Source organism: Pseudogymnoascus destructans (genome assembly GCF_001641265.1).
Source record: "Pseudogymnoascus destructans isolate 20631-21 unplaced genomic scaffold scaffold_3, whole genome shotgun sequence".
Classification (NCBI taxonomy): domain Eukaryota; kingdom Fungi; phylum Ascomycota; class Leotiomycetes; order Thelebolales; family Thelebolaceae; genus Pseudogymnoascus; species Pseudogymnoascus destructans.
Window position 1 is genome coordinate 767,493 of NW_020167522.1, and position 26,732 is coordinate 794,224.

At 49.6% G+C, this 26,732-nt stretch overlaps 6 protein-coding genes across 6 annotated transcripts; 2 read left to right on the forward strand and 4 right to left on the reverse strand.

The window, feature by feature from the left end:
- Positions 1 to 548: 548 nt before the first annotated feature.
- On the reverse strand, positions 549 to 4,172 carry VC83_01553 (uncharacterized protein). Its single transcript, XM_024465228.1, has 4 exons — positions 3,739 to 4,172; positions 3,369 to 3,689; positions 2,927 to 3,319; positions 549 to 2,856 (listed from the first exon to the last, which is right to left on the reverse strand). Exons 1-4 carry the CDS (start codon positions 3,850 to 3,852, stop codon positions 856 to 858), a joined length of 2,829 nt encoding a protein of 942 aa, XP_024327024.1. The 5' UTR covers positions 3,853 to 4,172; the 3' UTR covers positions 549 to 855.
- Positions 4,173 to 5,177: 1,005 nt separating this feature from the next.
- SWF1 (palmitoyltransferase swf1) lies at positions 5,178 to 6,044 on the forward strand (the record flags this gene model as incomplete). Its single annotated transcript, XM_024465229.1, has 1 exon — positions 5,178 to 6,044. The coding sequence occupies one exon, from the start codon at positions 5,178 to 5,180 to the stop codon at positions 6,042 to 6,044; it is 867 nt and encodes a 288-aa protein (XP_024327017.1).
- Positions 6,045 to 6,518: 474 nt separating this feature from the next.
- On the reverse strand, positions 6,519 to 8,438 carry VC83_01555 (uncharacterized protein; the record flags this gene model as incomplete). Its single annotated transcript, XM_024465230.1, has 1 exon — positions 6,519 to 8,438. One exon carries the CDS (start codon positions 8,436 to 8,438, stop codon positions 6,519 to 6,521), a length of 1,920 nt encoding a protein of 639 aa, XP_024327018.1.
- A 387-nt stretch (positions 8,439 to 8,825) lies between these two features.
- VC83_01556 (uncharacterized protein) lies at positions 8,826 to 11,852 on the reverse strand. Its single transcript, XM_024465231.1, has 4 exons — positions 11,231 to 11,852; positions 10,942 to 11,168; positions 10,222 to 10,894; positions 8,826 to 10,168 (listed from the first exon to the last, which is right to left on the reverse strand). Exons 1-4 carry the CDS (start codon positions 11,554 to 11,556, stop codon positions 9,070 to 9,072), a joined length of 2,325 nt encoding a protein of 774 aa, XP_024327019.1. The 5' UTR covers positions 11,557 to 11,852; the 3' UTR covers positions 8,826 to 9,069.
- A 104-nt stretch (positions 11,853 to 11,956) lies between these two features.
- On the forward strand, positions 11,957 to 14,667 carry VC83_01557 (uncharacterized protein). Its single transcript, XM_024465232.1, has one exon. It carries the CDS (start codon positions 12,409 to 12,411, stop codon positions 14,308 to 14,310), a length of 1,902 nt encoding a protein of 633 aa, XP_024327020.1. The 5' UTR covers positions 11,957 to 12,408; the 3' UTR covers positions 14,311 to 14,667.
- Positions 14,668 to 23,935: 9,268 nt separating this feature from the next.
- On the reverse strand, positions 23,936 to 26,025 carry VC83_01558 (uncharacterized protein). Its single transcript, XM_024465233.1, has 7 exons — positions 25,558 to 26,025; positions 25,233 to 25,446; positions 25,140 to 25,182; positions 25,007 to 25,086; positions 24,570 to 24,954; positions 24,491 to 24,516; positions 23,936 to 24,438 (listed from the first exon to the last, which is right to left on the reverse strand). The coding sequence occupies exons 1-7, from the start codon at positions 25,565 to 25,567 to the stop codon at positions 24,381 to 24,383; spliced, it is 816 nt and encodes a 271-aa protein (XP_024327025.1). The 5' UTR covers positions 25,568 to 26,025; the 3' UTR covers positions 23,936 to 24,380.
- Between the last annotated feature and the right edge of the window lie 707 nt (positions 26,026 to 26,732).

The window sequence follows — 26,732 nt, forward strand, 5'->3', positions numbered from 1 at the left end:
TTTCCTTAGATAGGAGCTTCGTGCTCAACTCAATATAGTATTCTTTACAATACTATAACGTGTCACTTGGAAAGCCTTTGTGTCTAATCCCCTGCCTTCTCTGTCAAGTCAACCTTATGCAAGAAACCTCTATGTCTTCTATCGTCTAGAAGTCAGTGTTATAATATAGTTCCATAGGAAGGATTATGTAACGGGTCATGTATGATTGTTTTAAGCATAACATAGCACTGTCTTGTGGTCTGCTTACTTAGAGAACAATTTTACAGGCAGTTATAGATGATCTGTAGGTAAAGCTCTAGACGGACGAGGGGGACTTACGATACATCCTTACCTGTAAACAGTTTCCAGTCTAGTTATGTTTTACAATGACTATTAATAAGTCTTAAGGTTAGTCATTAAGTTTGTTAGAGTTGATTTACAGTCACTACATTTAGTCACGGGCAATTCTACGTTGTAATGTCGCGGACGTCATCCATAGCTGGCTTACACGTTCTACTTCCGGAAGGTGACGATAACACTACACATAACGTTGTATATCCAGAGGTATTGTGTGATATTAATTAGAAATACTATCTATACTACTATTCTACTACTTGCTACGGGTGGTTACGGGCGTTTACCAGGTTTGGATTTCGTCATATGTTTACGGGTTTAAACACATGACTACTTACGGCGGCAGGCAGAGTCACAAACTGGCGCCTACGGCGCTGGTGCACAATACTCTGGTAAATTAAGCCATCCCTGCCAGACCAACAACGAAGCGCCAGCACCCCCCACTAAATTGAGAGCGAAAGCTATCATGGGTACTAAAATCGCCAAACCGCTGCAGCTCTGAATATAGCAACTGCATGTTCCTTACGCATCCGCCTGGACTTTCTCTGAGGCTCTCACGCATTTCTCCCAGTCTTCCAGGAATTCTTTCCGCTTCAAGCATCTGATTTCGCCATGCTTCTTAAGAGATCGCTTATAACCGCGAGATTGCATGTGACCCTTGACCCCATTATCATCCTCTTCAGTCCAGACCCCGGCGACATTTTTCGGGATTTCCAATCCATTGGCATAATCTGAAAGCAGTCTCTCCGCAAGCTCAACTTCCATTGTGGTAATTTTCAACACTTGTTTAATAGTTTCGATATCAAATCCCTCAACACTACAACGTTCGACGAACTCGTCTACCCCCTCGTTGCATTGTGATTCACTCTGTAATTGCGTTGCCTCTTCGTCATTGTTTTTCTGAGAGGGAGGAGTGTAGTCTATGGCCTCCGACCGAAGTTGGCGTGTCGGAGAAGAACCGAGTTCCTCCGACGAAGATGGCGGGGCAAAGTATTCAATATTAGTTTCGATGAGTTTCTTGTTTTGGGCATTTGGGTGGTCTGGTAATTTTCCATCATTGTTCAGATGGCCATTATAGATATGTTCAGGCGTCGAAGGGATTTCATCTGCCCTCTCTTTGCCTTTCGAGATCCGTGGTCGCTTGCTGTGACTGTGACTGGAAGTAGGCCTCGGTTCCACGACTGCAGATATGCTGTCCTGGTCATGAGGTCGCTTTTGCCTTTCGCGACCAGCAGTCTGGAAGGCTAAGGAAGGAGGCTCCGGATTGTCATCGCTGCTTTCCTCGACCTCTTCTTCAGATTGCCCCTGCTCCTCAGGTTGCTGGCGCACAGCTTCTTCTTCCTTTATTTTTTCCTGTTCTCTTTGAATGAAAAATTCGTAGAAATCCATTAGAAAATCTTCACATATCTGCCGGAGCTCATCAGGCGCACTGGGGTGGGCCGAGGTTTCGAACCCCAATTGGGTCGCAAAGTCGTCCCAGACTTCTGTGCTTTCGATATCGTCAAAATGGGCAAGAAGTGGGAGAGAAGCGGTCCACACGTTGAACAGACGGATTCTACGCTTGGAAACAATAGGCTCAAAGGTAACGGGATCGGGCAAACAATCCCAAGCAAATTCACTTATGCTTTGCAAAAATGCCAATTCTCCATGGCCTAGTGATTGTCGGATCCTCTGGGCTGCAACGTCCTTATTTGCTGATTCTTGAGGTGACACCGTAGCTTGCCGCAAGGTCTTTGGGGTGCGCACACCACTTGAGAGAATATGAGCTTGTTCATGGGTTTGCCTTGGAATAGCTGTCACTGGCGTGGCTGGTTCCGTGGATTTTGTAACAGAGGCACGTTCTTTCATCTCTCTATCTTTCCTCGCAGAACTAGCTGTCACTGGCGTGACTGGTTCTGTGGATTTTGTAGGAAATGTGCGTCCTTTCTCGCAGTTTTTCTTTGCAGATATATGGGTGTCGAAGTCGACAAGCTTGTCGCGATACTTCTGTTTTAGAGCGGTGTGTGCCATTTCATACCTGTAAGTATTGATTCCTAGCTTTAAGGCAACCTGCAACCATCCATCTGCTTCCTCGACTTTTTGAAACCCTCTAAACTCCGGCTTGTTGACCACACTCCAGAGATCATATAATTCAAAATTGCGTCCATACAGGTTGAAGGAAGGTTCAATCTCGCATCCGATGGCGCTTGACAATTCCTTCAAATTCTCCAAGAATTTTGCTTTATCGGAGGAGGCGCCAACTTGAGACTGATCTTTTGAAGTCACAGATTCTGGGGACTTGCTTGAAATGGCCCCGTCCTCGCCTAGTTTGCGGTGACGTGCTGTGCCTCTAGTTTCGGTGGGTGACCTTGAAGACGCAGCAGCGCGAACTGGGGTTATGTAGGTTTTGGGAGTAGAGACCTGTCCCCGATCGGGCTTGGGATTTACCACATTTGACTCTTTCTCCTCGTCTTCTTGGCATTTGCGTGGCTTGAAAACATTGTGGTAATAGTTGCACCAATCGCCTGCTGTGTGCCTTCTGTGCTGTGCCATTATTAGCTGGCCATGTCTTTTGTCGCATAAAGTAGCAGGAATAGCGGACAGGACTACGTACGATATTGGCAAAGACTTCCCAAGCGTAGACCAATGTCCCTGGGGTAATTTTGACAAGGTCAGAATACTCCCCTTCTAGTGTTTCAATGTCCTCCTCTGTGAATGGGACATCCTTTGTGATCGGGGCTTCCTCTGTGGATGCGTGTTCATTTTCGGGCGAGTAAGAAGCGACAGGTAAGGAGGGGCTGCCCGGCGTAGGTCTTCTTGCACCTGAAGCATTCGGTGTAGTTGCGACGTTTTCAGACCGAGTTGCAGATGGAATGGCCCGGCGCGGCCTATCTTCCTTTCTTTTCACTGGCCAGTCTGTACTGTTCATGTCTATCTCTGGTCGAGGTTTGGAAGACAGTTGCTTTATCCAATGGTCACGCCATGATTGTGCAGTATGCCGAGGATTCTACGAAGCATTTAGCTAGGCTGCAACCGAATCCGACACGAAAACATACCTTCTCTGCGAACTGCTCATAGACCTCATTTCCTCTGACAGCAAGGCCAATTCGTTCAGCTTTGGCAACCCAAATACTAATGGCCATGCTATCTTCGTATCTGAAAGGCGTTCGGGTCAATTTCTGTGGTCCACCTGGAAGCCTAGTTTTGCCAGGGGAATTTATTCGATGAGCCTCTAAATCCTCTAGCTCCCCTTTTTTCATACTCTGCTCCAGGTATTTCCACGAGACAGAACTTGCAGGTGCAAGCGTGGGCTTTGCGTGATCCGCAATCAGCACGTCTGCATTCTTTTCCAGCGGAACCACGAAGCCCCCATTGCGCTTTGCAAAGTTAGTGGCGGTTTCTATTTCCGGGCAATGGTAGATTTACCTGTACATTTTTAATTAATTCAGTCCGCGCCGGAACGCGCTGCGAAATGAAGAACTTTTGTCCCTGGAACAAGTCACCACCTCCTGCGACGCCCTCGTAGACGGCTGCAGCCATATGGAACGCCCTTTGGAGTTGTGGACCCAAGAGAAGCGTCCAACTAAATCGTTATGAGGGTTTTATTAACCACGCCTGACGTAGCCTTCGACTGGCGGATAACGTTGGGCAGTTTCAGAGCGTTTGGGGAGAAGTACAAGGGAGAAACCAGATGAAGTCCAGCTGAAACTAGAATAAAGAACGGCTGGCAACCTAATAAATGATTATCCAGCAAGGGAGACTGTGCATTATTTGCACAAAATACTAGGCGGTTTGAAAATCACAGGTGTTGAGGTGCCTGGATGGGTTGTCTGGCTGTCTAGCATATGCTGTCGTAGTTGTGAATAGCAAAGGCTACTTACGTTATCTCCATACTTTTTGATTCACGTCGTTGTTTCGCGCGAATAACGCGTAATCACGTGACAAGGAACACCTTCGTTTGGCAGATCCCTTTGGCTTTCGATCCGGGGTCCAAGAACACCACAGGAATGCTTGTTCACTTGGTCAGTCTCGTTGCAACGTTTATCGATCATGAATGATTTTACTTTTTTGAGATTCTATTTGTCGACATTATGACTTTAGCTTGAGTAACCACTTGGACGTGGACACTTTGACAATCCCCGCGCACCCTTCAAGATGGGTTTGGTGAAGAGTGTGATTTGTCTGGTGCTTTTCATATCATTTATGACATTTGTTTTGTTCTTTGGAAGACTGCCAGCCTTGAGGTCTGTATGAACTGGAGAGACGGTCGATAGGTTCAAAAGCTCATCAGGAACTAGGAGAACCCCCATCGGTGCCTTGCATCGACTTTTCATGATACATCTTCCCAGGTTTCTATTCTCTCTGGATCAAAAAATCAGCAATGGGCGTGTATATGCCTCAGGTGCGGAGACGCTGCGGTTTGTTATGAACGAACGGCACCCTACAGTCCTGGTAAGTTTGGATTTTGTGTGGCTTGTGTACATGCACACCGAAGCCTTTTGTTGTTCAATCTCCTGTTCCTTTAACTATCCATTTGGTCGACAAGCTCAAGGGCTATGTTGGCACTTACTATGAGCTTCGTCGCTCAAGTAACCTCACTGCACAATGGAGGACATGTTACTCTTTCCTATCCTTATAAATCACCTCGTATTAAGGCATATAACCTAAACATGAAGACAGCGTAGCTAACGATCGGGTCTCAGCCTATACTGGCGTCGAATTTCCCTACCAACCATTCTATATTTTCAAGTTCTCGAAATAATGCTGACTTTGATTAGATCCTGTTCATTCTCCTGCTCTCCGTCTCAGAGTACCTCTACCTACCCTTTGTCTTTCCCGCCCAAACTACCGCCACTCAAGCCGTAATGATCCCAATCATCCTCATGCCCTACATATTCCTTTACCTTGCTGCGTACTCGGATCCTGGCTTCATCACCAATGCTACTCACGCAACCCACATGCGCCTCTACCCCTACGACCATGTTAACTTCCACCCATCCGCCATATGCAGCACCTGCGACTTCATCAAACCGCCTCGCTCAAAGCACTGCGCCCTCTGCAAGCACTGCGTGTCACGATCAGACCACCACTGCATATTCATCAACAACTGCGTTGGCTACGGCAACACGCATTGGTTCATCCTCCTCCTCCTCTCCACAACCCTCCTGACCGCCGCCGGCGGGTACCTGGGCCTGATCTACATCAGCGACATCATCAAGGCGCGGTATAGCTCTTTTACTATTCGCGGAATAGGGTACACGTGGCGCGATTATGCGAATTTCTGGCTCTGGGGAATACACATTAAACCTGGTGCTGGCGGTGTCACGCTTCTGTGTGTATTGAGCACCGCGTTAATTGCCGCCTTGGCCGCATACACGCTGTACCAGGTTTGGGCAGGCGTCACAACGAACGAGAGCGGGAAGTGGGATAACACGAGTTGCGATATTGACGATGAGTCCCTTTATATGCGACCTCTAGACGAACAGAGACCGCGAGACGCCGGTGTTGAACCGCGTGTAAAGTGGCCAGTGCAACCAAAGCTCATCAGTATGAGCTGTGAAACCAAGCCGCCGAGTAATGCGAAGAGTCTACAGGGACGGGGATATGGGGAATGGGTGCGTGCGGAGAGTTTGCATGACCTGGAGAATGTCTATGATGTCGGATTCTGGCGCAATATTGTGGACCTGTTTCTTCCGCGCTCAACTTGTGAAACTCGTTACGCTGAAGATTAGGACGGCATTTTCAATGCCAAGTAGTTGGGAACTTGGAGCTGCAGTATATAGGAGCCGTCGGCCAGTGATAGTGCGGGGGCCACCAAGATAATGTATGGGAGGAAAATTACAATGCGGCGATTTCTCGTACTTTTTAGATAGAAAGAATACCACGGTTGGCGATGTTGTGAATGCAATGCCATGTTTTGAAGGAATTTTTATTTAAAATTTATAATTCTGCATTGAAGATATGCCGCATCAAAGTACGAAAACATAAAGCATTGATGTGTATAATATATACCCTTTCTAGCTATACTGATACATAGTCACAGCCAGCTATGATCCTTTTTCCTGTATATCAGGTTCACACATTGCCAGTTTGTAACCGCGACAGCCCATCGGGATCTATTTAATGCAACCGCGCCCCGAAAAGGCCTGAATCCCGCTGGTACCAAAACAAACCTAGAGATAGATATAAGCAAATAATTTCTAACATCATAGAGTCTTGATCTCCATCCATTCGCTGGTGCCCACCCCGAGATTGAGCCCGTTCCTCGCCCACCACTTCCTTACTTCGTCCTCTCCCTCTCCACCAGCCAGGCGCACACTATCCTCCAGCGCCTCCTCAATGTCGCAAGTCTTATACTCTACCTTCAACCTCTTCCCGTCCCACCCCCAGTCCTCTCCACTAGTCTGCCGCCGCCACCACTCCAGCACCCGCACAAACCCATTCTTTGTCGGCCCAACAAGCACCTGATTATCATAGCTCATGGCAAACTTGCTCCCCTTAAGGCTCTTCCACGTCTCTAACACGTCAACATGGCCATAGGCTGATGCAAGGCGTGCCACAGAGTCAGAGTGCGAGTACGGAATCCCAGACGTATCCCACCAGTGCACAACACGGTTTTGCCCATTTTGAGCTGCGTACAGGACTGACTTGCCAACCTTCAGCCTCAGCGGCGCAAGTCCGACATCCATCGACTGCGAGTCGAAACTCGGCGACGCTGGTTCGTACAAGTATGAGGAGATTGTGCGCCGAGCTGAGGGGTTCTTCGACTCGGGCTCAAGGATATATGCGCCTTGGTGCATGCTCGCTTCCTTCCACCATTCTAGGACGAGGATATGTCCCTTGCTGCTCGCCTGCTCCAACGCCGCCTCGCTGTATTTCAGCGGTAGGCCGGACTTTTTCCACCAGTCAAGCACGTGTACGAAGCCTGACTTGGAGGCTCCATCTATGGCTTCATCTGTATAGTCTTTCTTGAGAAAGGAGGCAGAGGTTCGCCACCACTCTAGAATCTCATTTCTTCCATAAACCGCCGACGCTTTAGTCGGGAGTAGTTTTCCGCCAAAGGATGTCCAAAAGACCTCGCGGAATTTGGTTTCGAGATACGAGAGGACGTCTGTGAGACAGAATTTGATGATAAGCTTGACGCATAGTGATGACAGGTATTCCATGCTCTTTGGGGCCTGGTCGAGCTTTTCAATAACGCGCGGTACAGGCTTGGTAAGGATTGTGGATTCGAGAGAGCGAATGTACTCGTGGAGTTCATCCTTCGGGGATTCGCGATGCTCCCATTCCCTCGGTATGGGCAGGTTGGTATAGATGCCGATTGATTGTGCAACTTCCCAGTCGCCGACGTAGTCGAATATTATGGTCCACAACTCCGATGGAAGCCGAGTTTCCGCCTTCTGGTTTCGACGTGCCTGTTCTATATCGCCAGATGTAGTTATATCAACGTCATGGCCAATTGTCAGAAGTTCGGCTTGGTTGTTGATGGTTTCGACGAGATCGGGGAAGCCATCATATTGAATGAGACATTTCTTTGCCCCCTTCTCGTCATATTGCCACAGAATAGGCGGCATCACTCGGACCCAGTTCCATTTCCCCCTCAGCTTCGATAGCTGCTTCTTTGTCATGGGATTCTCCCACATTGATGTCGTCATGCCCGGCACCAGTATTATCTTTTTCGAGACATCCCAACCCCTTAGAACATCGAGTATAAGCGTCCCTGTTATCCCATTCAACATCTTTGCCATTGTATCCGCACTGGCGGGCGCCAGGACCAACAAATCTGCCCACTCGGCCCAAACTTGGGCACTGCCTTCGCCATTATTGATGCCGCGGCTAATACTGCTCGGGGAGTTCTCGAGAGTAGGGGCGAACCGCAGGGCCTTCGCTGTAGGATCATCGCATATCGCTCTGCATTCGACTTTTGCGTGCCCGAAGAAACGCACGACCAAGGCCTCGGCTTTAGAGATGTCGCGCTCGCAGTTGGCGGCTACCAGGACGTGGAGTTTCTGGCAGTCTGTGGTTTTGAATTCGAACGATTTTGATGGGCGCGATAGAAATGGCTCTTGTGCTACATTGGGTATACCTAGATTATCATACTGATAATCGGGCGGATGCGTCTCCATGGCTGCCGGAGCGAATGTGTGGTGACTTCTGAGTTGTGAGGAACAAGCCCTGGAAGATAGGTGAAGGACTCGGACGGGGCCTCATCACTAAATATTCGCGAGATGCGAAAGCAGCTGAAGAAAGGTGAGACAATTTGTGATGGCGACCAACGCGAAACAAACACGTAGGTTTGGTGGTGAATAAACCTTGTAGGCGGGGTACTGTTTGCAACTGCTGGACCTTATCGGAGGATTTTATTCCGCATCCCGATGCCGAGCTAAATATATGGGACGATCATTCCCGCTAAATCCAAAAGCCGTAAAGTTAAAATATCTTAAATGGACGACATATCTGTACAAATACGTTTTATTTAGCACTGAGAGATTGCCAAAACGCGTTTGAAGTAGTCTCTAAATGTAAGTTTTTTATATTTTCTTTTACATCCTTATACAATGAATTCTTCGAGAGAATGGTATCTTTGCAACAATAATATCATGTGAATGGCCATGACCAGAACGCAGACCATCCAGCTTACCGACTGAAATATGACAAACAAATATTTCGCCGCATCAAGCAGGCACTTGCGCCACGAGTCCCTATCCGTAATTTACAAATATCCTGTCGCATAAATTGACTTCTTCAATTTACATTTCAAGCATCCTGGCTTGGTCCATCTCCGTCCGCATCTTTGTGGTTCTTCCGCTTGCGCCTTCTTTTTGTCTTTTTCTTCACGTCATCGACTTCAGCTTGCCCGTCGCTTGCCGCTTCTTCAGCTGGTTGTGGTTCGACCAGCTGCACGTTGGTTTCCCTTGTGTTCTTAGCTCCGTCTTCGTCATGTTGCGAATATAATGCGTCGTCTCCATCGCTGGAGCTGGTCGTTTGTAGCACAACCTTCCTAACCCCTATATTCTCAGTGATACTGCCGCTCCGCGCAGTTCCTCGTTTTCTTGGTGCTGGGCTTGCAAGCCCGGAACGTAAACTAGAGATGGTGCCACCACTATCGGATTCATGAAGTTCAGGGCGTCGGGGTGGGGATCCCTTTGAAGGAAGGCCCTCCGTGGATTGTGACTTATCAGGCTCATTAATATCGGCCTGTTGCAATTTGTGAGCCCAGAGTGGACTTGAAGTCCGATGAGTTGGGCCATGATCAATGCTACCATACCCTTGCTGCAACGCGAGCACGCCGTCCGAAGCAGGTCTCCCAGCACTTTGTAATAGACCCTCTCCTTCACCTCCATATGGGGCAGAGTACATCTCTGAGTCATCTTCAAATACAACAAGATCTTCATGAACTGAAGTGGGATGGTCTTTGGTATCCTTAACAAGGCCGGGCTTGATTTTCACGGTACTGTAGCGTGTTGTCTTTGGGCGGCTGGCAAGGTTTGATGGGCCGAGGTGTTTGAGGTGTTCGCGCATGTCTGTGGCATTTCCACGAACTGTAACCGAACCGCCATCAGCAGCAGCAGAACTGCGTCTGATCATGAAGGTAGCCTTAGGGCTAGTGCCAAAGGTAACGGGGCTTTGACCTGGAGCCTTGCCATCTAGGGACAGTTGGCGCCGCCCTGAACTGCTACCTTTGGAATTTTCGTCTGCACCAACAACCGGGGAGCCCTGGAGACTTTGTAGTTTTGGAATATCGCTGTCAGCTACGACTTGGCCTCTGGCTGCCCGTCTGTAAGTAGGTGCTGGTGCAAGACGTCTGATGGCTTTGTGGACATCAATGTAAACGTCGGATTCATCAATAATTTCTCTATGGTGAGGTATTAGGACAGTATTTGGAAGGGGGATTATAGTGGCACATACTCTCCAATCAGTTCCTCAATGACATCCTCGAGTGTGACAACACCAATGGCGCCATGGTCTTCACCTGGATATTCGGATACCAATACCATATGTGACTTTCCTTCTTGGAAGAAGTTCACAATATCGAGACAGCTGGTTTCTGGGCTTGTCTCTGGCAATGTTGCTAGAGCAAACTCGCCGACTTTCTTGCAATCCTCTGGGTCGTAAGTAATCAGCATCTTAACAAGGAGCATGCCTATAAAGTTATTCTCGTTTCCAGGTTCGTAGATGGGAATGCGCGAGTATCCTGCGGTGAGGATAGCGTCCATGGTTTCTTCGTCGAGGACAGTATCCACAGACATTGTAAACACATCCCCCATGGGCGTCATGATGTCTCCCACGGCCTTGTCCTTGAGGTCTAGCACAGCACTTATTATAGTCACTTCGTCCTGGTTCAACCTGTCACCTGGAGTTGACCCAAGAGTCTTATGCAGCGTGACTAAAGTCTTCAGTCCGGACTTCTTGTAGACAGTGCCATGATGTTCGCCGAGAAGGTGGTCGAGGAGTTTTGCGGTAGGCCATGCAATTGGTGCAAGGAGGTACATGAGAACTAGCACGAAAGGCGACATAACTGAGCCAATCTGCAACCCGTATCTGACACAGATTGACTGCGGAATAACTTCGCCAAATATAACTAGTGACGTTAGTATATTACAAAGGACCCGAATCCAATATATTTACCGATTAAAGCTGTGCTTCCAAGAACGGCTGGCCATCCGCCACCGAGCGATCGATCGAGCACGATGGGCAGAGTTTCGTTGACGATGACATTGGCTAACAAGAGTGTCACCAAAACCCAGTGCTTCCCTCGTTTCAGAAGTTTGAACACTCTCTGTGCATGTTTTTGCTCCTTGCCCTCTCCGGAGGTGGCAATGACTTGTAGATATATTCCGTCTTGTCCCATCAAACTGCAACCAAGGTATATATTAGCCTGGATCTTTGCAAACGGTGTCACAATCTCCCAACTTACGCAATTGTCAACCCAGCGAATGCCCCTCCAGAGATCACCAATATAAACGCCGCTGTCAAATACAGCCATAAACCAGGATCCTCTGGGCTTTTAGGCATGTCTTCAATGCCTTTGATCCAGCTCGTCAATGGCGCTGCACCTGCAACTGACATCTGGGAAGCCGCGAGGAATAGGACCTTGGCCAGGCTAACCACCGCTGGACGAGTCCCTCCTGGAGAGACATTGTATCTTGGATTGTGTGACCGAATCGTCATCGTCGAAGCCAGAAGCTTGAACAGCGTGGGTTCGATAGCGGGCGTTGCTCTCTTTCCTCTCACCAATCCCATTCGCCCGAATTGATTGCCCTTCCTTCACACGTGGTTGTTGCTTCACGATTGTTGTTGTTCAAGGTACGTATTTACAGTGGAGAAAATTGAGGGTCTGTGGCCGAGACTGACGAAATATCGATTAAGCGCGGCCAGCATGCAATTGACTGCGGAAGCACCAAAAGCCAAGTTTTAGTAGTAAGGTTCAGAGTGCCTAGCACAGTACAGTAGTGTATAATCTAGTACAGTATAGTAGTAAAAGTAGCGTAGTGCGGCGTCGGGTGCTGTATGGACAGGAGTTCAGTAGACATGCGGGGTTGATGTTGTTGTTTGGTTCAGAACGGTGGAGGTGGAGAGACTTGGCGGCTACCAGCGTCATATGCCGGCTAATCGACCTCGTTGATCTTGACGACTATCAAACCCCCAGGACCGACCAAAAACACGACATGCGTCTTAAACTCTAAGAGCCACAACTATATATGTTGATGGCGTTTCAAAATGGTCAATAGCTGATCGTGCAATCTACGCATACCAATCAAGCACAAGCCCTGCCGCCTCCTCTTGTTCTTCATTTCCACTCTGAACTCCACTACCAACGTGAAGTGAAGGCACAGCATGTCGCGGCAGTGGATTTCTCGATGATAATCCGAATTACGGTCAAATACTGCTCCATTATACTCGTGGAAGCCGCCCCGTCTCGTTCGTCAAGGCCGGCCGCCGAGTTCTGCTGAGCAGCAGGAAATAGGCGCTTGGAGGCATACGTCGATTCGATACCCTTACGAACGGAATACGCCCTCAACAAAGTCGACCGCCTTACGGATAACTTTGCGCAATCTATACACGGCACCTGCAAATTTCTAGCTGGTAGAAGATATGGCTGGTAACGGAGCAAGCGACCGCCTTGGCAATATTCCAGTGCTTGCGGAGACAAACACCCAGACACCAGACCAGAACACATCACATCCGACCTCGACATCACCCTCCAAAACGAGTCGTTTGGCGGAACCTCTTCTACCGCCCTTTAAGGAGATCCCTAAAGATACTTTTCCGAATGTCGAGAGCCCAACAACCCCACGGCGAATGCCTTTTCCTCGACCGCCGTCCTTGCAGATGCCTCAGAAGGACCTCGCCAATTTAGAATCTGCCTACAGTCGAATTCCTCTTTCTCCAAAGCTTGACCCGGCAGATTCGTATGGATCCCCAGTTATACCGCGACGTTCACGAGGCCTAGACTTCTCCCGGGCTGCAACAAATCTACACCATTCTACACTGGCGGAGCAATCGTCCCCTGATTCCTCACCTACTATCACAGGGAGAGCAATGAATATACCCGGCAGGCGAAGGAGTGGGCAATTCTCCTCCGAAACATCTGGCGCCTCTCAGTGGTCTTTTAGGCCACCGGGAGATCGAACAACGATCTCGAGCTCTCTCGGAAGTGTTAACATGCTATGTTCAGAGTCATCTGACAGCACCTCTGACGAGGAGCTTATGGATACAGATGACATTGATGATTCGATCCTCACCACACCCCAGGTTGCCACCCGGATGCCGATGGGCCTGAATATTTGGTCACAGCCACACCCTAGCCCAGGGAACAACTGGATGAACCAGTCTCCAGCCGCTAGTAGCTTGATCAACTTCCAGAGGGCGAGGATGCGCAATGGCAAGAGCAAAAAAGGATCAAGCAGCTCAAGCTCAAGAGCTAGTCCCATGTCAAGGTCGCCACCTGTCGGGGGCTCTGATGCCATGAACAACAGCCAATTTGCAAAAGACCTTCCGTCAGGCACGCAGTCAAGGAGGGAAAGTATCAGCTGGGCGGCAAACCAACTACACATTGATGGTAGTGAAAGTGATGATGGCACTCTGAAGAGCACATTGGAGAATCCAGAGAATCTTCCAACTACTCCAGCAAGAGATGGACAGAGGGGAGTCATAAGAAGAGCCGTGACGAGACGAGGCAACATGCTCCCCAAGACGAAGGGATTTGCAAGAATACGAGCAGCGTTAGCAGAAGAAGGCGCACCTGTCGAAACTGAAGTTCGCCGCGAGGCTACTGTAATCCGGCAAGTACGTGAAAACGACATGGACCTCGAGCCATCACGACCCCGAGCTTTATCAACCGCCACTCTGTCATCCCCATCCGTTCGCCCTTCGCAAGGTGATGGCTTGGAGGACGCATTGGCGGATGACATGATCAGCCTTGCGAATAGCAATGCTGGAGGCAGCTTCAAGCAGCAGGTTGTGCGCAATTCGAAGGGCCCGGAGTTCTGGGAAGGCTTCGAAGACCGCAAGTACCGCACTCCACCACCTTATTTTCCAACTCGCGAATCAGCGTCGACCGTGAGCGATGATATCTCAATGGATTCCCAGGCATTTAGCCTAGGCAACTTCTCTATGCCGTCACAAGCTCGCGATGCTACTGATACACAGTCGCAAGGACCGTCTGCATCGCCGACACGTGCAACGACTCCAATACCAGCGGCGATTGATATCCGACGTGTTAATAACAAGCGTCGCAGGGATGACGATTTTGACCCCATGTCCTTCAAAAGACGAGCTGTGTCGCCAGGGATGTCCGTACACAACAGCCCTGTGATACAGAGTCCGATGCAAAGGGATGGAAATCCGTGGGGCACAAGACCACCTAGCAACGGTGGCTCGGACAAAGGCGCGATTGAATCACAGTCCAGCGGACGCCACGGTGGGACGAAGCGTGTGGGCCTCCAAGGGATGACTGATACGAATGATAGTTTGATGAACATGAGCATTGAGTAGGATTGTTTCGGTGATGGATGGGTTTGGGCGAACAGACTGCACTATGGAGTTACAAGGCATGGTGTCTGCTAGGGTATATTGCTATTTGAGTTCCCTTATATGGGTCTCGAAGTAGCTAGCTCATAAAGTTTGTAGAGCATAGATAGCTTATATTTTGAGCGCAATTTTGCTACCTGACATTCACATGTCTATTGCAAATCCACATCTATTTCACTCTGCTATTATCGAGCTACCGTAACGATCCCCCCATGGACAGAACATAGCATAATGTCTCTCAGTGCCCAAACCCAATTTCAACCTACTTCGTCGTTTCTGAGGCATGAGTTGGAATGAAAGCTAACCATGAATAAAATGCAGTGTTAAAAGATGAATAAAACAAGTATAAATTGTATCTACAGATCTACAGTTGAGTTATAACTTAGGTAAACGTTATGAGCCTCTATCATAGATCACGTGACATATACTCTATAATTCTATGGGCTACGGCCTTTACTTATGCCATGGCCCGTAAGCTACTCTACCGTACGAAACTACTATAATACAGGACGGGTTTCAGGATGTTGGTGCCTTATCTGCCAGATTCTTAGGGCCAGAATCACATCCCTCCCGCACAAGCGAAGATAGGTCACCTGACCTACAATCATGTGATTCACCTCTGAATGGTGAATAATCACGTGACTCACCTCTTTACTAGTGATACACTCCCTTTTTCCTATATATAGGCTTCACTTTTGCCTACCACCCTTCTTCCTTCTTCATCACTTGCAACCTCACGTCTTCGTACGAAGACAGCATCTACCACTTCTTCCAACTCTTTTTCTTCAGAAACAGGGATGAGGGCCCTAATACTGAAACTGTGTTAGCTAGTTTCGTTGTAATGGTGGGTGCACCAGATGTGAGAATCTAGCCACCCAAGGAAGGGATGATTTTACTAAGACAACACACTGTCTTAGGAAAAAGAGCCAAAGGGTCGTAGATTAGACTATTCCACAACGCAGCAATCAGGTGTATGATGTAGTGGAGTGGTTTAGACAAGTTGTAACAAATGTTGAGTCTGAGAACTCAGGGATAAGTCAGAGGTTAGCACCTCACTGACTTTTCAGAAACAAGGAGTAACAAGATCAATGCTTGGAAGCTTGGAAAAGACGTGGAAGTATGTGATAGTCGATTTACTGTATTGTCTGCTTGCCCTTTCTTAAGGAAAGGGCAATCCTATTTATGCTAAAGGAGTGTAGTTCTCTCATTTTCCAAGACTTTCCATGACTAACCAGGCTTAGTAACTGTAGTCGACGTAAGAGAATCCCATAGAACCATCTCCTAGCCTATAGGAAGTGAAAGGAGGTCCAAGGTCAGAGTACCCCTATAGACAAATTATGTCATAACTTAACCAATCTTGTGGGTAACTAAGGAGCGATGACGTGTAATGAATCATAGAGGGTTGTAGAAGCTTTTGGAGCTATCGTTCATGTTCCTAGGCCTCTAGTTGATAGAGATATGTCATGTGTAGTATTAGCCCAGTAACTAAGGAGTGATGTCATGTAATGAATCATAGAGGGTTGTAGAGATATGCTATGTAGTCATATCGCATGTAATGAATCATAGAGGGTTGTAGAGATATGCTATGTGGTCATATCGGCCCAGTAACTAAGGATCAATGACATGTAATGAATCATAGAGGGTTGTAGCAATCGTTGAGTAGTATTGCTCTTGTTGTTGGTGTGACAAGCCAAAATATGTATAGTGACTTGTAGGTTTGAGGAGGAGATTTCTAAGTTTGCTCTTGAGTTTGATAGCAAACTGAGTGCAACGAATGTCAGTATGACACTATGGGCTGTGGCACTCTTTCGAGGACCAGCCTCAGAATGGATCTCTAACTACCTCGCCGACTACATGAACTATCGAACACCCGACGGAAAATGCAACACCTTAGCTAGTCAAGGAACAAAGGAAATTTTTGTATCCTGGAATGGATTCCTCAAAACGCTTAAGGCAAACTTCAGAGACATCGATGAACGACGAAATGCAGTCAGGGCACTCCAGGCTCTCAAGCAGAGAAGGTCAGCAGTTGCATACACCGCTGAGTTTCAACAGCATGCAACTCTCACCAACTGGGGAGACGAGGCTATCTGTGACCAATTCTACGCAGGTCTGAAAGACCATGTGAAGGACGAAATCTCAAGATCTAACAAACCAGATGACCTTACAGAGATGATTGAATTGGCTCAGAAGATCGACAATTGTCACTACAAACGGCAACTCGAGAAGAAAGGGGGACCACCTAGTCAACACTGGACTCAGAAGAGAAGACAAACAAAGAGTCATTGGCCCCAACCTATGGAACTTGACGCTACTTTCAAGCCTAATGGCAAACCCCACAATCCCAACAAGGAGCGACAGTTCCAAGAACGGCTCTGTTTTAACTGCAATAAGCCTGGACACATAGCGCGAAACTGCAGACAGTCAAAGAAAGGGAATGGTGGACGAAAGTATGGCAAACAGCTTAACGCTACTTGGCAAGGTCAAGGTGGGTACAAGGCCCCGCGAGGACAGCTATGTGCCACGTTGAAGGGAAAAGAGAACTGGAGTATTACTACTCAGGATCTCGAGGAATTCCACTTGTCAAACAGAGAAGACAAGAACGACAACAAGGAACTCACTAGTTCTCAAAAGCACCAGTTACAAGCATTTGAGAAGACATCAAGTAAGACTCTCTTCAAGGAACAACTGCCAGGAGCAGTGAGAACCTTCAAGGAAGCCATGCTTCAGGAGACGGTCGATCAAGAAATTCCTGTGCCCAAGCCACCAATGAGCTGGCAGGACACTACACAAGACTGGGAGGTCGCAATTCGCACAATGGGGTGTCGACCAGAATACCCTCACCAGCAGGAAAGCATCCCAAGAGAAGAAAGGGGAACACGAGTGGTCGAAGCACATGAACGCCTACACCGTGAAGCAGAATGAAGTAAAGAAAGGGTACCAGTTCTACGACCATTAGAATATGGTGAACATGATGGATTTTCCTCAGACGGCTAGGAGTCCTCGGCAGTAGGCCACTGGCGAGCGACACAAAGAGGCCTAGTACAAACCAGCTATGCGCCACAACAGGCAGCATGCAGCTATATGTGGTTTGCTAAGATACAACAGCAACACCTCCGAGCTATGAGAGACTCAGGAGCAATGGGCAACTTTATGACAAAGAAAGTAGCAGACACACACAGTTTCAGGATGCAACTGAAGACCGACCCATACCCATTAATGGTTGTAGATGGAGAGCCCATCTCAACTAACAATGGAATGGTGACCCACGAGACAGTCCCATTAGAAATGGTCATGCTACGTGGACACAAGGAAACGATACAGTTTGATATCGTGCACATGGACAATCATGCATGCATACTTGGTGTACCGTGGCTCAAGAAACACAACCCCCAGATCGACTGGCGGAATGAGAAAGTTGTGATGAGCCAGTGCGCGTGTGAACAACGAACAGACACGACGCAGAAGGAGAAAACCTCCAAAGACCGGAAGGAGTTATGTGCGACCACCGAGTCTGATGACCTAGCCCAGGCATCCTCACTGAAGCAAATACCAGTGGAGTATAAGGAATATGAGCAGTTATTCCAGGAAGGCCCTAACGAAGAGGCGCTTCCTAAGCACCAACCATGGGATCATGAGATACCTATCATGGAAGGAAAGAGTCCACCGTTCGGACCAATATATCAGATGTCAGCAGCAGAGCTGGACATACTGAAGGAATACATTGACGAGAACCTCGCGAAACGGTTCATTCGACCATCGACATCACCAGCAGTGTAAGGACACAGGGCACCCAGCTCACAGTAATAGCATATGAGAGTGCGAGTCGGAGGCTAAACAGATGCTATCCTATAGGTCTACTACGAAGGATACAGAAAAGATGATGGGGGAACCCCGTGAGTCGATTTTCTCAAGTACCCGAAACCCATCCGACTCGGTTCCGACTCGGTTAGCCCACCCAAATGATCACACATGACCCCGCGGCTACCCAAGATGATGGGGGAACCCTGTGAGTCGATTTTCTCAAGTACCCGAAACCCATCCGACTCGGTTCCGACTCGGTTAGCCCACCCAAATAATCACACGTGACCCCGTGGCTACCCAGAGTCTACTCCCTAGAATGAGAGACGAGAAGGCATCGTTGCCGCCACTGAGGCCAATCAGGTGGCCCTCCTGGCCACCCAGAGCATGCCAAAGTTCCGCTCCGAGGCGGAGCGTGACCTCTACGAGGAGGCACGTGCCACTCGGGCTGCCCTCGAGTTGGGGCTGGCCGTGAGTAGACCCCCTTCCCCTTGTGACTCGGTGTGGTTTCGATGCTGACTCTGGGCAGCAAATTCGGTCGTCGCTGCGCCGTCTCCGGACGGAACAGGAGAGCGTTCCTGCTCGCTTGGGGGAGTTGGTGGCTGCTGTGGGCAAACTGCCCACCACTGCCGCTCCTGCGGTCGCTCCGACTCGGGGTGATGGAAGGAGGGAGGGGGAGGATGGGGAAGTTGGGGCGGCCTATGGGGCCTAGGTGGGGGAAGACCTTGTGTCGGAGGGGACTCGGGCCTGGCCCTTCGCGTGGGGTCACTTCGACCCTTCGTTTCTCATGGTGGTAGCCGCTTGTTGCGACACCGGTGAGACGTTTGGGAAGGGTGACTCCCGCAAGGGTTACGGTGGTGAGTGTGCCCTGGCTCGGAGGGTATTTTAGCGTAGAGTCGCAGAGAGCAACGACTCTGTTTCCTCCACTTTGTCTTTTCCTCCGTGATCGTAGTTTTGTTCCCTTCCCGTCTCCCCTACCGTAACACCTCCGAGTAGTTCTTGAGATGGACCTGGTAAATCTGGGTATTCCGTATGAAACTCTCTGAGTTTCTGGGGAGAGTTCATGAAGTTTGACGCTGGGTACCACTCCGGGTCCAGATCGTATCCGACCCAACTAACCCGGTATTGTAGTTGCTTCTGGCGGAGCCTTACGGCGAGGATCTTTTCCACTTCCCATTCCTCTATGCCATCTATCACTTCGCTGCTAGGCTCAGGCGGATCCTGACCAGGTAGGGGATTGTTCGGATCCTTCATGAGTACGTCTGGTGAGAACACATCGTGTATTTGCGAACCGGTAGGTAGTTCCAATCGAAATGCGTGCCCAATCCGTTCCGACACCATATATGGTCCGACCCATTGTTGGCCCAGCTTGCGGCTAGGACGAGAGTTTTTCAAATTTTTGGTCGATAGGTACACTCTATCTCCTACGTCCTAGTCGATGGCCCTTCGGCGTCGATTCGCGTGCTTAGACATTTCCTCTTGTGCCTTTGCCATGCTGCAGTATGCATTCGGTCTGCCACCGCCTTGGCTTCCTCTCAGTTTAGGGTCTCCCGGGGGTTGGTGCTTTTCGGAGTGTTCCAATCCCAACTCGTACGTAGATCGGTTCCGTACTTGAGTCGGTAGGGGGTCATGCCAATGGATGCGTGGGGGAGTGTCATTTGCACGCGGTCCATTATGGGGATGACTTTGCTCCAGTTATCCTGATAATGGGATACGAAAGGCCTCAGTCTCTGATCGATGTATCGGTTCATGATTTCCGCCTGCCCGTCAGTCTGCTTATGATAGGCAGTCGACAGCTTAACCTTAATGCCGATAATTCGACAGAACTCTTGCCAAAAGGATGATACAAATTGGGGTCCGCGGTCACTTACAATTGACTCCGGAGTGTGTCCGAATCGGTATATCCATTCGATGAACAATTGCGGCATCTGCCGGGCAGTTGTGGTTTTGTAGCAAGGTATTGTCACTGAACTCTTTCTGAGTCAGTCCATAAACACTAAGATGCTATCGTATCCATGCTTGTCCCTTGGGAACTCCTTGAAGTCCATGGTGAGGTGTTGCATAGGGTATTCGGGTATGGGTAGTGGGTGTAGAAATCCTTGTTGCTTAGTGACATTGGTCTGAGAAAGCCGGCATGTCACGCAGTTTCATACATACCGCAAACAGTCCGCTTCCATCCCAACCCAATGATACTTTGGAGTGAGCAATTGGTAGGTTTTCCTGCCACTTGGATGTGCTGACGACACTTGATCGTGCGCTTCCCGGATCAGTTTCGTACATAGGTCGGTGTGGCGATTCACACATAGGCAGCCTTTGTACAGGAGAAGCTGGTCGTTAATCGTGAATCTGTCCGGTAGGGGTTGTTTCACGCGAGTCTCGGTGAACGACTTCCGATTGTCCGCACATAGCGCCTCTATTAAATTGAAGGGCACCTGGGGCTTGGGGGTGTCCATCGAATTAATAGATGCTATGTAGCTCTCAGCAAGTTCGGTGCTGATTCGGGGGTGCAGGCGGCTTGGACCTAACAATACCCTCACCCTACTATCAAGTTTGACTTTCTGCTGCGTTACCAAGTCCTGGTCTCTTCAGCTCAGAATATCTGCCTTCTGGTTATTCTTGCCCGCGGTGTACGTAATGCAGAAGTTGAAGTCGGAGAGTAGCTCCATCCATCTGTAAGGATGCCTTCTCATCTCTCATTCTAGGGAGTAGACTCCGGGTAGCCTCGGGGTCACGTGTGATCATTTGGGTGGCCTAACCGAGTCGGAACCGAGTCGGATGGGTTTCGGATACTTGAGAAAATTGACTGACGGGGTTCCCCAATCATCTTTTTTGTATCCTTCGTAGTAGACCTATAGGATAGCATCCGTTTAGCCTCCGACTCACACTCTCATATGCTATTACTGTGAGCTGGGTGCCCTGTGTCATTACACCATCGAACCTGCTTCGCGGTGAGAACCTTGGTAGACATGAAATATTCCAGCGAACGGTGGTCAGTGTACACGTCGACTCGGTGGTGCACCGAAGCCAACTTGGGCCTCCATTTTCCGAAGGCCTTTACTATTGCAAATAGTTCCTTGTAGTGGATCTCCCAATTGATCTCATGTCCGGATAGGACATGACTGTAAAAGCTTACGAGGTACCATCGCTTGTCAGGGTGTTCTTGAGACAGGACACCAGCTACCACTCCATCAGAGGAGTCAGTCTCCAGCTTCGTAGGCAATTCGGGGTTGAAGTGGTGAAGTGCCTGTACCGCTAAAAGTTATCGTCGCAATTCCTCGAACGCATCCTCACATTCGTCTGTCCACCGGAACGGCTCCGAGGGACTAGTGATGGTGGTGAGGGGCTTTGCTATTTTTCCAAAATTACAAATGAATTGTCTATAGAAGCCACAGAATCCCAGGTAGGACTTCACACCCGTAACAATGGTCGGTCGGATCCAGTTACGAAGGGGTTCGATTTTGTCAGGGTCTGCTTCGACACCGGAGGTAGTGAGAACATAACCCAAGTATTTTGTCCTGGTGACGTTGAACTCGCATTTGTTCAAATCGGCTTTGAGTCCAGCTTCTCGGAGATGCTGTAGGACCTTATGCACATGCTCTATGTGTTCCGTAGGGTCCTCTGAATAGATTAGGATGTTGTCTAAGTAGGGCAAAAACTCCATCTACCCGGTACAAAGGTGAAAAAACGCCATCTACCCGGCAAGCGCTTATCCCCTTTCGGAACCCGCAACAGGCCAATGAGAGCACGTACTCTCATGTGGCCTTTTCGAAACAATTGAGCTGGCAACACTTGCCAACTCAATTGTACGGTAAGTCGGGGGTTAATTGAGACCCCCGAAGCTCCTTTCCTCCCTCTTCCCCCTTCCATCTAGAGCCCCGCTGACCCCTCCTAGGATCTCTCTCTCCCTCGCTCCTCTGACCCCTCGAAACCCCCCTCGGAAGCCCTCACGCGAGGCACAAACTCCCGCCTCCCCGCCCCCGCCCCCGCATCTGACGATGGCCTCGCTGGCCGAACTCGCTGTCCCTGTCGACGGCAGCGAGTTCCTCGACTTAGACGCTTGGTCCCGCGCCCTAGACGACTGGGCCGTCAAGGAGAAGTTCTCCTGGCGGCTCCAGAGGAGGGACAAAGACCGGGCAACGGCTGTTTGTCCCGAGGAGGGCTGTGCCTGGCGTGTCCGAGCCAGCCCTGACGACGAGCAATGGAAGCTCGTCGTCGTTGAGGGGGCACACACTTGCGTGGGGAGGGGGCAGCAGAAGTTTGCCTCCTCCTCAAAGGCAGAATGGCTGGACGGCGTGGTCTCTCGACACCTACGGGTGTCGAAGAAGACCACGCCAAGGGAGATTGTTGAGCTCCTCCGCGTTCGATTCGCGGAGGGGATTCTCTACGGGAGGGCGCAGCAATCGTTGCTACGCCTTCTCGTAGGGGATATTGGAGTGCAGAGGCATAGCTTTCAGCTATTGCCCTCATATAAGCGCCTCCTGGAAGCATCTGCTCTAGGAGTTCATGTTGATCTCGTTCGAGATCGACACGACCGATTCCAACGGATCTTTGTGTGCCCTGCGGAGAGCAGGGCCACGTTCCAAGCCTCACGCCGGCTTGTTGCGGTGGACGGGACCTTCTTAAAGGCCCGTTTTATCCTTACTCTTCTTGTGGCCGTTGGCATTGATGCTAACGGCCACATTGTGCCACTTGCTTGGGCAGTGGCCGAGTCGGAGAACGCGGACTCTTGGGAGTGGTTTTTGAACCACCTCAAGTGGTCCCTCCCAGAGCTCGTGAGCGAGCCAAGCACCCTTGTCTCTGATAGAGACAAGGGGCTTCTTATTGCGGAGAGAACTCTCTCTCCGCAGGTGGTGATAGCTCATTGCTGTCGTCACCTCTCTGAGAATTTCTCAGAGCGGTTTGGGAGGGGCCTTCTACCCCTCTTCTGGAAGATTGCCCGGGCCACAACTGTGGCCCAATTCGACGGGCTTTTGGAGGAGCTTCGGGCTTTAAAGCCCGAAGCATCAGCATACCTTTATGGTGCCGAGCCCGAACGGTGGGCTCTGGCGAAGTTTCGTGGCCGTCGATACGGCCACGATACTTCAAATATTGCAGAGAGCTTTAATAAGCTCATCCGCACAGATCGAGAGCTCCCAATCGTGGAGCTTCTCGATGCGCTCTGGCACCGGGTGATGGCCCAGCGTGCGGAGCGCTCTCTTTTGGCTGTGGAGGCCATTGCTAAAGGGCAATGGCCTCCTCTCCTCACTAGGTTGGTGGAGGAGGGGAGGAACTGGGCCCATGGCAATGGGCTCCAGATATCCTCCCTAACAGAGGCACGGGTAGTCCAGCCAAATGGCAGGATCTACCTCGTTGACCTGACGGCAAGAACTTGTTCTTGCCGTCGATACCAAGAGAATGGCGTGCCTTGTGGGCACGCCATGACTCTTATATTTCGACAAGGGAGTCAATTGACTCCCTTTCTTCCGACAGAGCTGTCTGCCGCGTGCTGGCAGAGGCAGTATCAACTGCCTCTGCCTCCTGTCTCTGTCGAGGGTCTTTCGATAGACCCTGACGCCTTAGGAGGAATCTGTGACCCCCCAGTCACCCGAATCCCCCGAGGCCGTCCCCGAAAAGAGAGGGTTCGGAGGGAAGATGCCCGGCATCCTCGAGGACGCCAGGAACGACGGGATCATGGAGGACTTCTGCCGCTTGGGGCAGTCGTTGCCGCCGTGCCGGATGTAATGGTGGGTGCACCAGATGTGAGAATCTAGCCACCCAAGGAAGGGATGCACTCACCACTCATCCTTGAGGACGCGAAACCTTTCTTGCGAGATAGAAGGTTATATTAAATCATTTTTAGGCGACAACTCTATTTTATCTATTCACAGAGAGTTGGGGGATGAGAAAAATATGTCAGAGCTACTACGTCTATTCTGTGTCTTCGTTTGTGGTTTGGTGTAGCTTGGCTCTGATATATGTGTATTTTCATCTATTTCCCCCACCTACCGTCCGTCCCAGTCCGTTCCGTCCATGCCAAGTGCCCGGTAATAAAGCCAAAGAAACATCAAAAGAATGGTTGAGATGTCCGCAAGTGGTATGTTTTGCAATGTGATGTGAAATTGCTGATGAACGCTTTTGATATCCGCGAGGGAGGATGTGAGAAGCATAGCTTAGTCGCAAGAAAATAACTCCCGAAATAGCTAGGTACACCTCATGGTAAGGATTGTTGACGATGTGGTGCTTTTTTCAGTGGGTTACTTGTCGATAACCGTCTTGTTCATCAACTTTTTGCCGCCTCCTTTCCCGAAGACTCTGCTTAGTGGTTAGTTACTTTCTTTTTCTTCTTTTGGCTGGGGTACCGAACATGTGCTGCTCGTAGAATCTCAGCATCTAGAGTCTAGTCAGCAATTGATCTTTAACAGTTCGACATCGAGTGGATCTACCTTCTGTGGACAGTGCTTGTAAGCCCTTTCAACTGGGTGGGCCGTTCTTTGCCCTCCCTTCCAAACAATATGCACCTGCAGTGATCCATCGTCCTGCTCCTCAACCTGATCGATCGCAGTGGCCTCATGCTCCCAGTTCCCAGTCGGCACCTTGAAGTCCAATGACGCTGGAGGTGTAGTGTCCTTAGGGTGCTTCTCCATCTTCTCCACCTTCTCTACCTTACCCCTCTTTCCCTTCGGCGCCGCTGCGCTACCTGAGGGTGCGCGCCCACGTTTACGGGGCGGGGCAGTTTTGACTTTCTCAAGTTCCCTCGCGGCTTCATCGTTGACGAACTCGCGGCCGCCTATTTGGTTGTAGTAGTCCTCCACGATCTCGGTCGCAGTCCTGTAAAGGTTAGTGATGCTCGCTCGTATGGGAGAGAATTGCGCGAACGTACGCAAGATTTTCCTCGGGTTCCCAAGTCATGTCGCTCGGGCGGTTGTAGCCTTCCCATTTAACTTGGAAGCGAATCTCGCCCTGCTCATTGTTAGTCAATGTCCTGGCGGTGTCTAGCCAATGACTATACTGACGTCTTCATCGAACATGTGATTCTTAATAGATTCGACGACGAATCTGCGATGCAGTTAGTCGCATTACTCCAAAATATGCAACTGATAACATACACGTCCTCCTCAGCCTCCTCATCCTCGTCTTCCTCCTCCTCCTCTTCTTTGCCCTCAGCTCTTACAGCCAAGATCTCATCTTCCTCATCATCGCTAGCCTTCTGTGACATTTTCTTTGCATGGCCGTTGCTCGCTCCGGAAGGTTGGTCGTTGTTCGCTTCGAGTGTAACCTGGGCCTCGACCTTGGGGCTCCCGCTCTCACTCTCCGATAGCGCTGAAGCGGTTAGCATCTGTATCGGCTCAATATAGCAGCAGTGTAGTGAAATTGGAATTCGTAAAGTTTCCAGAGCTTTCCAAGCTGAAAACAGACAATCCTCTTACTAACCAGGAGGCATGATTGCTTTGTGTTGACGTGTCGCACAGGTCGGAAAACCCTCAATGGAGCCTCTAACTCGATTCTTTGTCCTTTGCTATACTCAAAGGATATGCGCCAATATCAGGTAGTATGATCAAGTGTGACGGGTTGCTTGCGACAGACAGGTATGAAGAAGGATGGCTGGATTGGAGTAGTTGTCGTGTCGCGTTGGATGCAATAATGAACCCCGATAAGCGTGTGTGTATTGTTCTAAAAAGTAGATGCCTGAAATTACGGTGAAGTTGAGGTGAGGTCATGTGACCGTATTACAACACACCCCCGTTGGGGGAAACGGACATTCCCGTGGGATACGGTGGACACACGAGTCGACAGTGGCGCCAGGCTATTGAAAGCCACTGACTGAGCTCAGAGAGCTCAGCTCGTCAGGGTCTTAGGGGTTTCCCCCAGGCCTACAATAGCGTACATAGGCCCGTAGATTAGGTTGTAATTCAATTGATTATATTATACTATTTTACTGTACTCTACTGTGAAGCTTCTGCTCCGTTGCCCGAAGAGACTGATTACGGTTGTCGGAGATTACCACACAAATTCGTGTGTAGTTCCCCGTATTCCGCAATTACCTCCAACACCCCCCACGTATCCCAGCTCTACAGTAGTAATTTACAGGGATAGAAGAGATAGGTAGAAATAGAAAACCAAAAATAAAACGGTAAATGAAAATTGGGCAAAAACTCCATCTACCCGGTAAAAACCCAAATAAACTCTATCTACCCGGTCGATTACCACGTGACCATCCCCCACCCAATCCACCCGTAAATCCCCCTGTTCTCATATGAGAACAGGCCGTAAACCCCCCATAACTCCCCCCGTAACCCCCCCTGTAAACTGACCTGTTCTAATATGAGAACAGGTCAATTGTGAGGCCTGCGGCAAGTCCTGGCATTGTGCCCAGGCTCGCCGCAGGTGCCGCAGCGTGTACGGACCAAGTCCGGTGTCATACTGACATTCGTTGCACTCAGTTTGCTATCAAACTCAAGAGCAAACTTGGAAATCTCCTCCTCAAACCTACAAGTCACTATACATATTTTGGCTTATCACACCAATGTAATGGTGGGTGCACCAGATATGAGAATCTAGCCACCCAAGGAAGGGATGAATTTACTAAGACAACACACTGTCTTAGG

Excerpts from the sequence above, each read along its gene's own strand:
- VC83_01553 (XM_024465228.1), bottom strand. The coding sequence starts at position 3,852 with ATGGCTGCAGCCGTCTACGAGGGCGTCGCAGGAGGTGGTGACTTGTTC. Across the intron at positions 3,690-3,738 it reads AATTAATTAAAAATGTACAG|CGCAATGGGGGCTTCGTGGT; the intron begins GTAAATCTACCA and ends AACTTTGCAAAG. Across the intron at positions 3,320-3,368 it reads ATGAGCAGTTCGCAGAGAAG|AATCCTCGGCATACTGCACA; the intron begins GTATGTTTTCGT and ends AATGCTTCGTAG.
- VC83_01556 (XM_024465231.1), bottom strand. The coding sequence starts at position 11,556 with ATGGGATTGGTGAGAGGAAAGAGAGCAACGCCCGCTATCGAACCCACG. Across the intron at positions 11,169-11,230 it reads TTCGCTGGGTTGACAATTGC|TTTGATGGGACAAGACGGAA; the intron begins GTAAGTTGGGAG and ends CCTTGGTTGCAG. Across the intron at positions 10,169-10,221 it reads ATTGAGGAACTGATTGGAGA|AGAAATTATTGATGAATCCG; the intron begins GTATGTGCCACT and ends ACCTCACCATAG.
- VC83_01557 (XM_024465232.1), top strand. The coding sequence starts at position 12,409 with ATGGCTGGTAACGGAGCAAGCGACCGCCTTGGCAATATTCCAGTGCTT.
- VC83_01558 (XM_024465233.1), bottom strand. Across the intron at positions 25,087-25,139 it reads ATCACATGTTCGATGAAGAC|GGCGAGATTCGCTTCCAAGT; the intron begins GTCAGTATAGTC and ends AACAATGAGCAG. Across the intron at positions 24,955-25,006 it reads GAACCCGAGGAAAATCTTGC|GACTGCGACCGAGATCGTGG; the intron begins GTACGTTCGCGC and ends TAACCTTTACAG.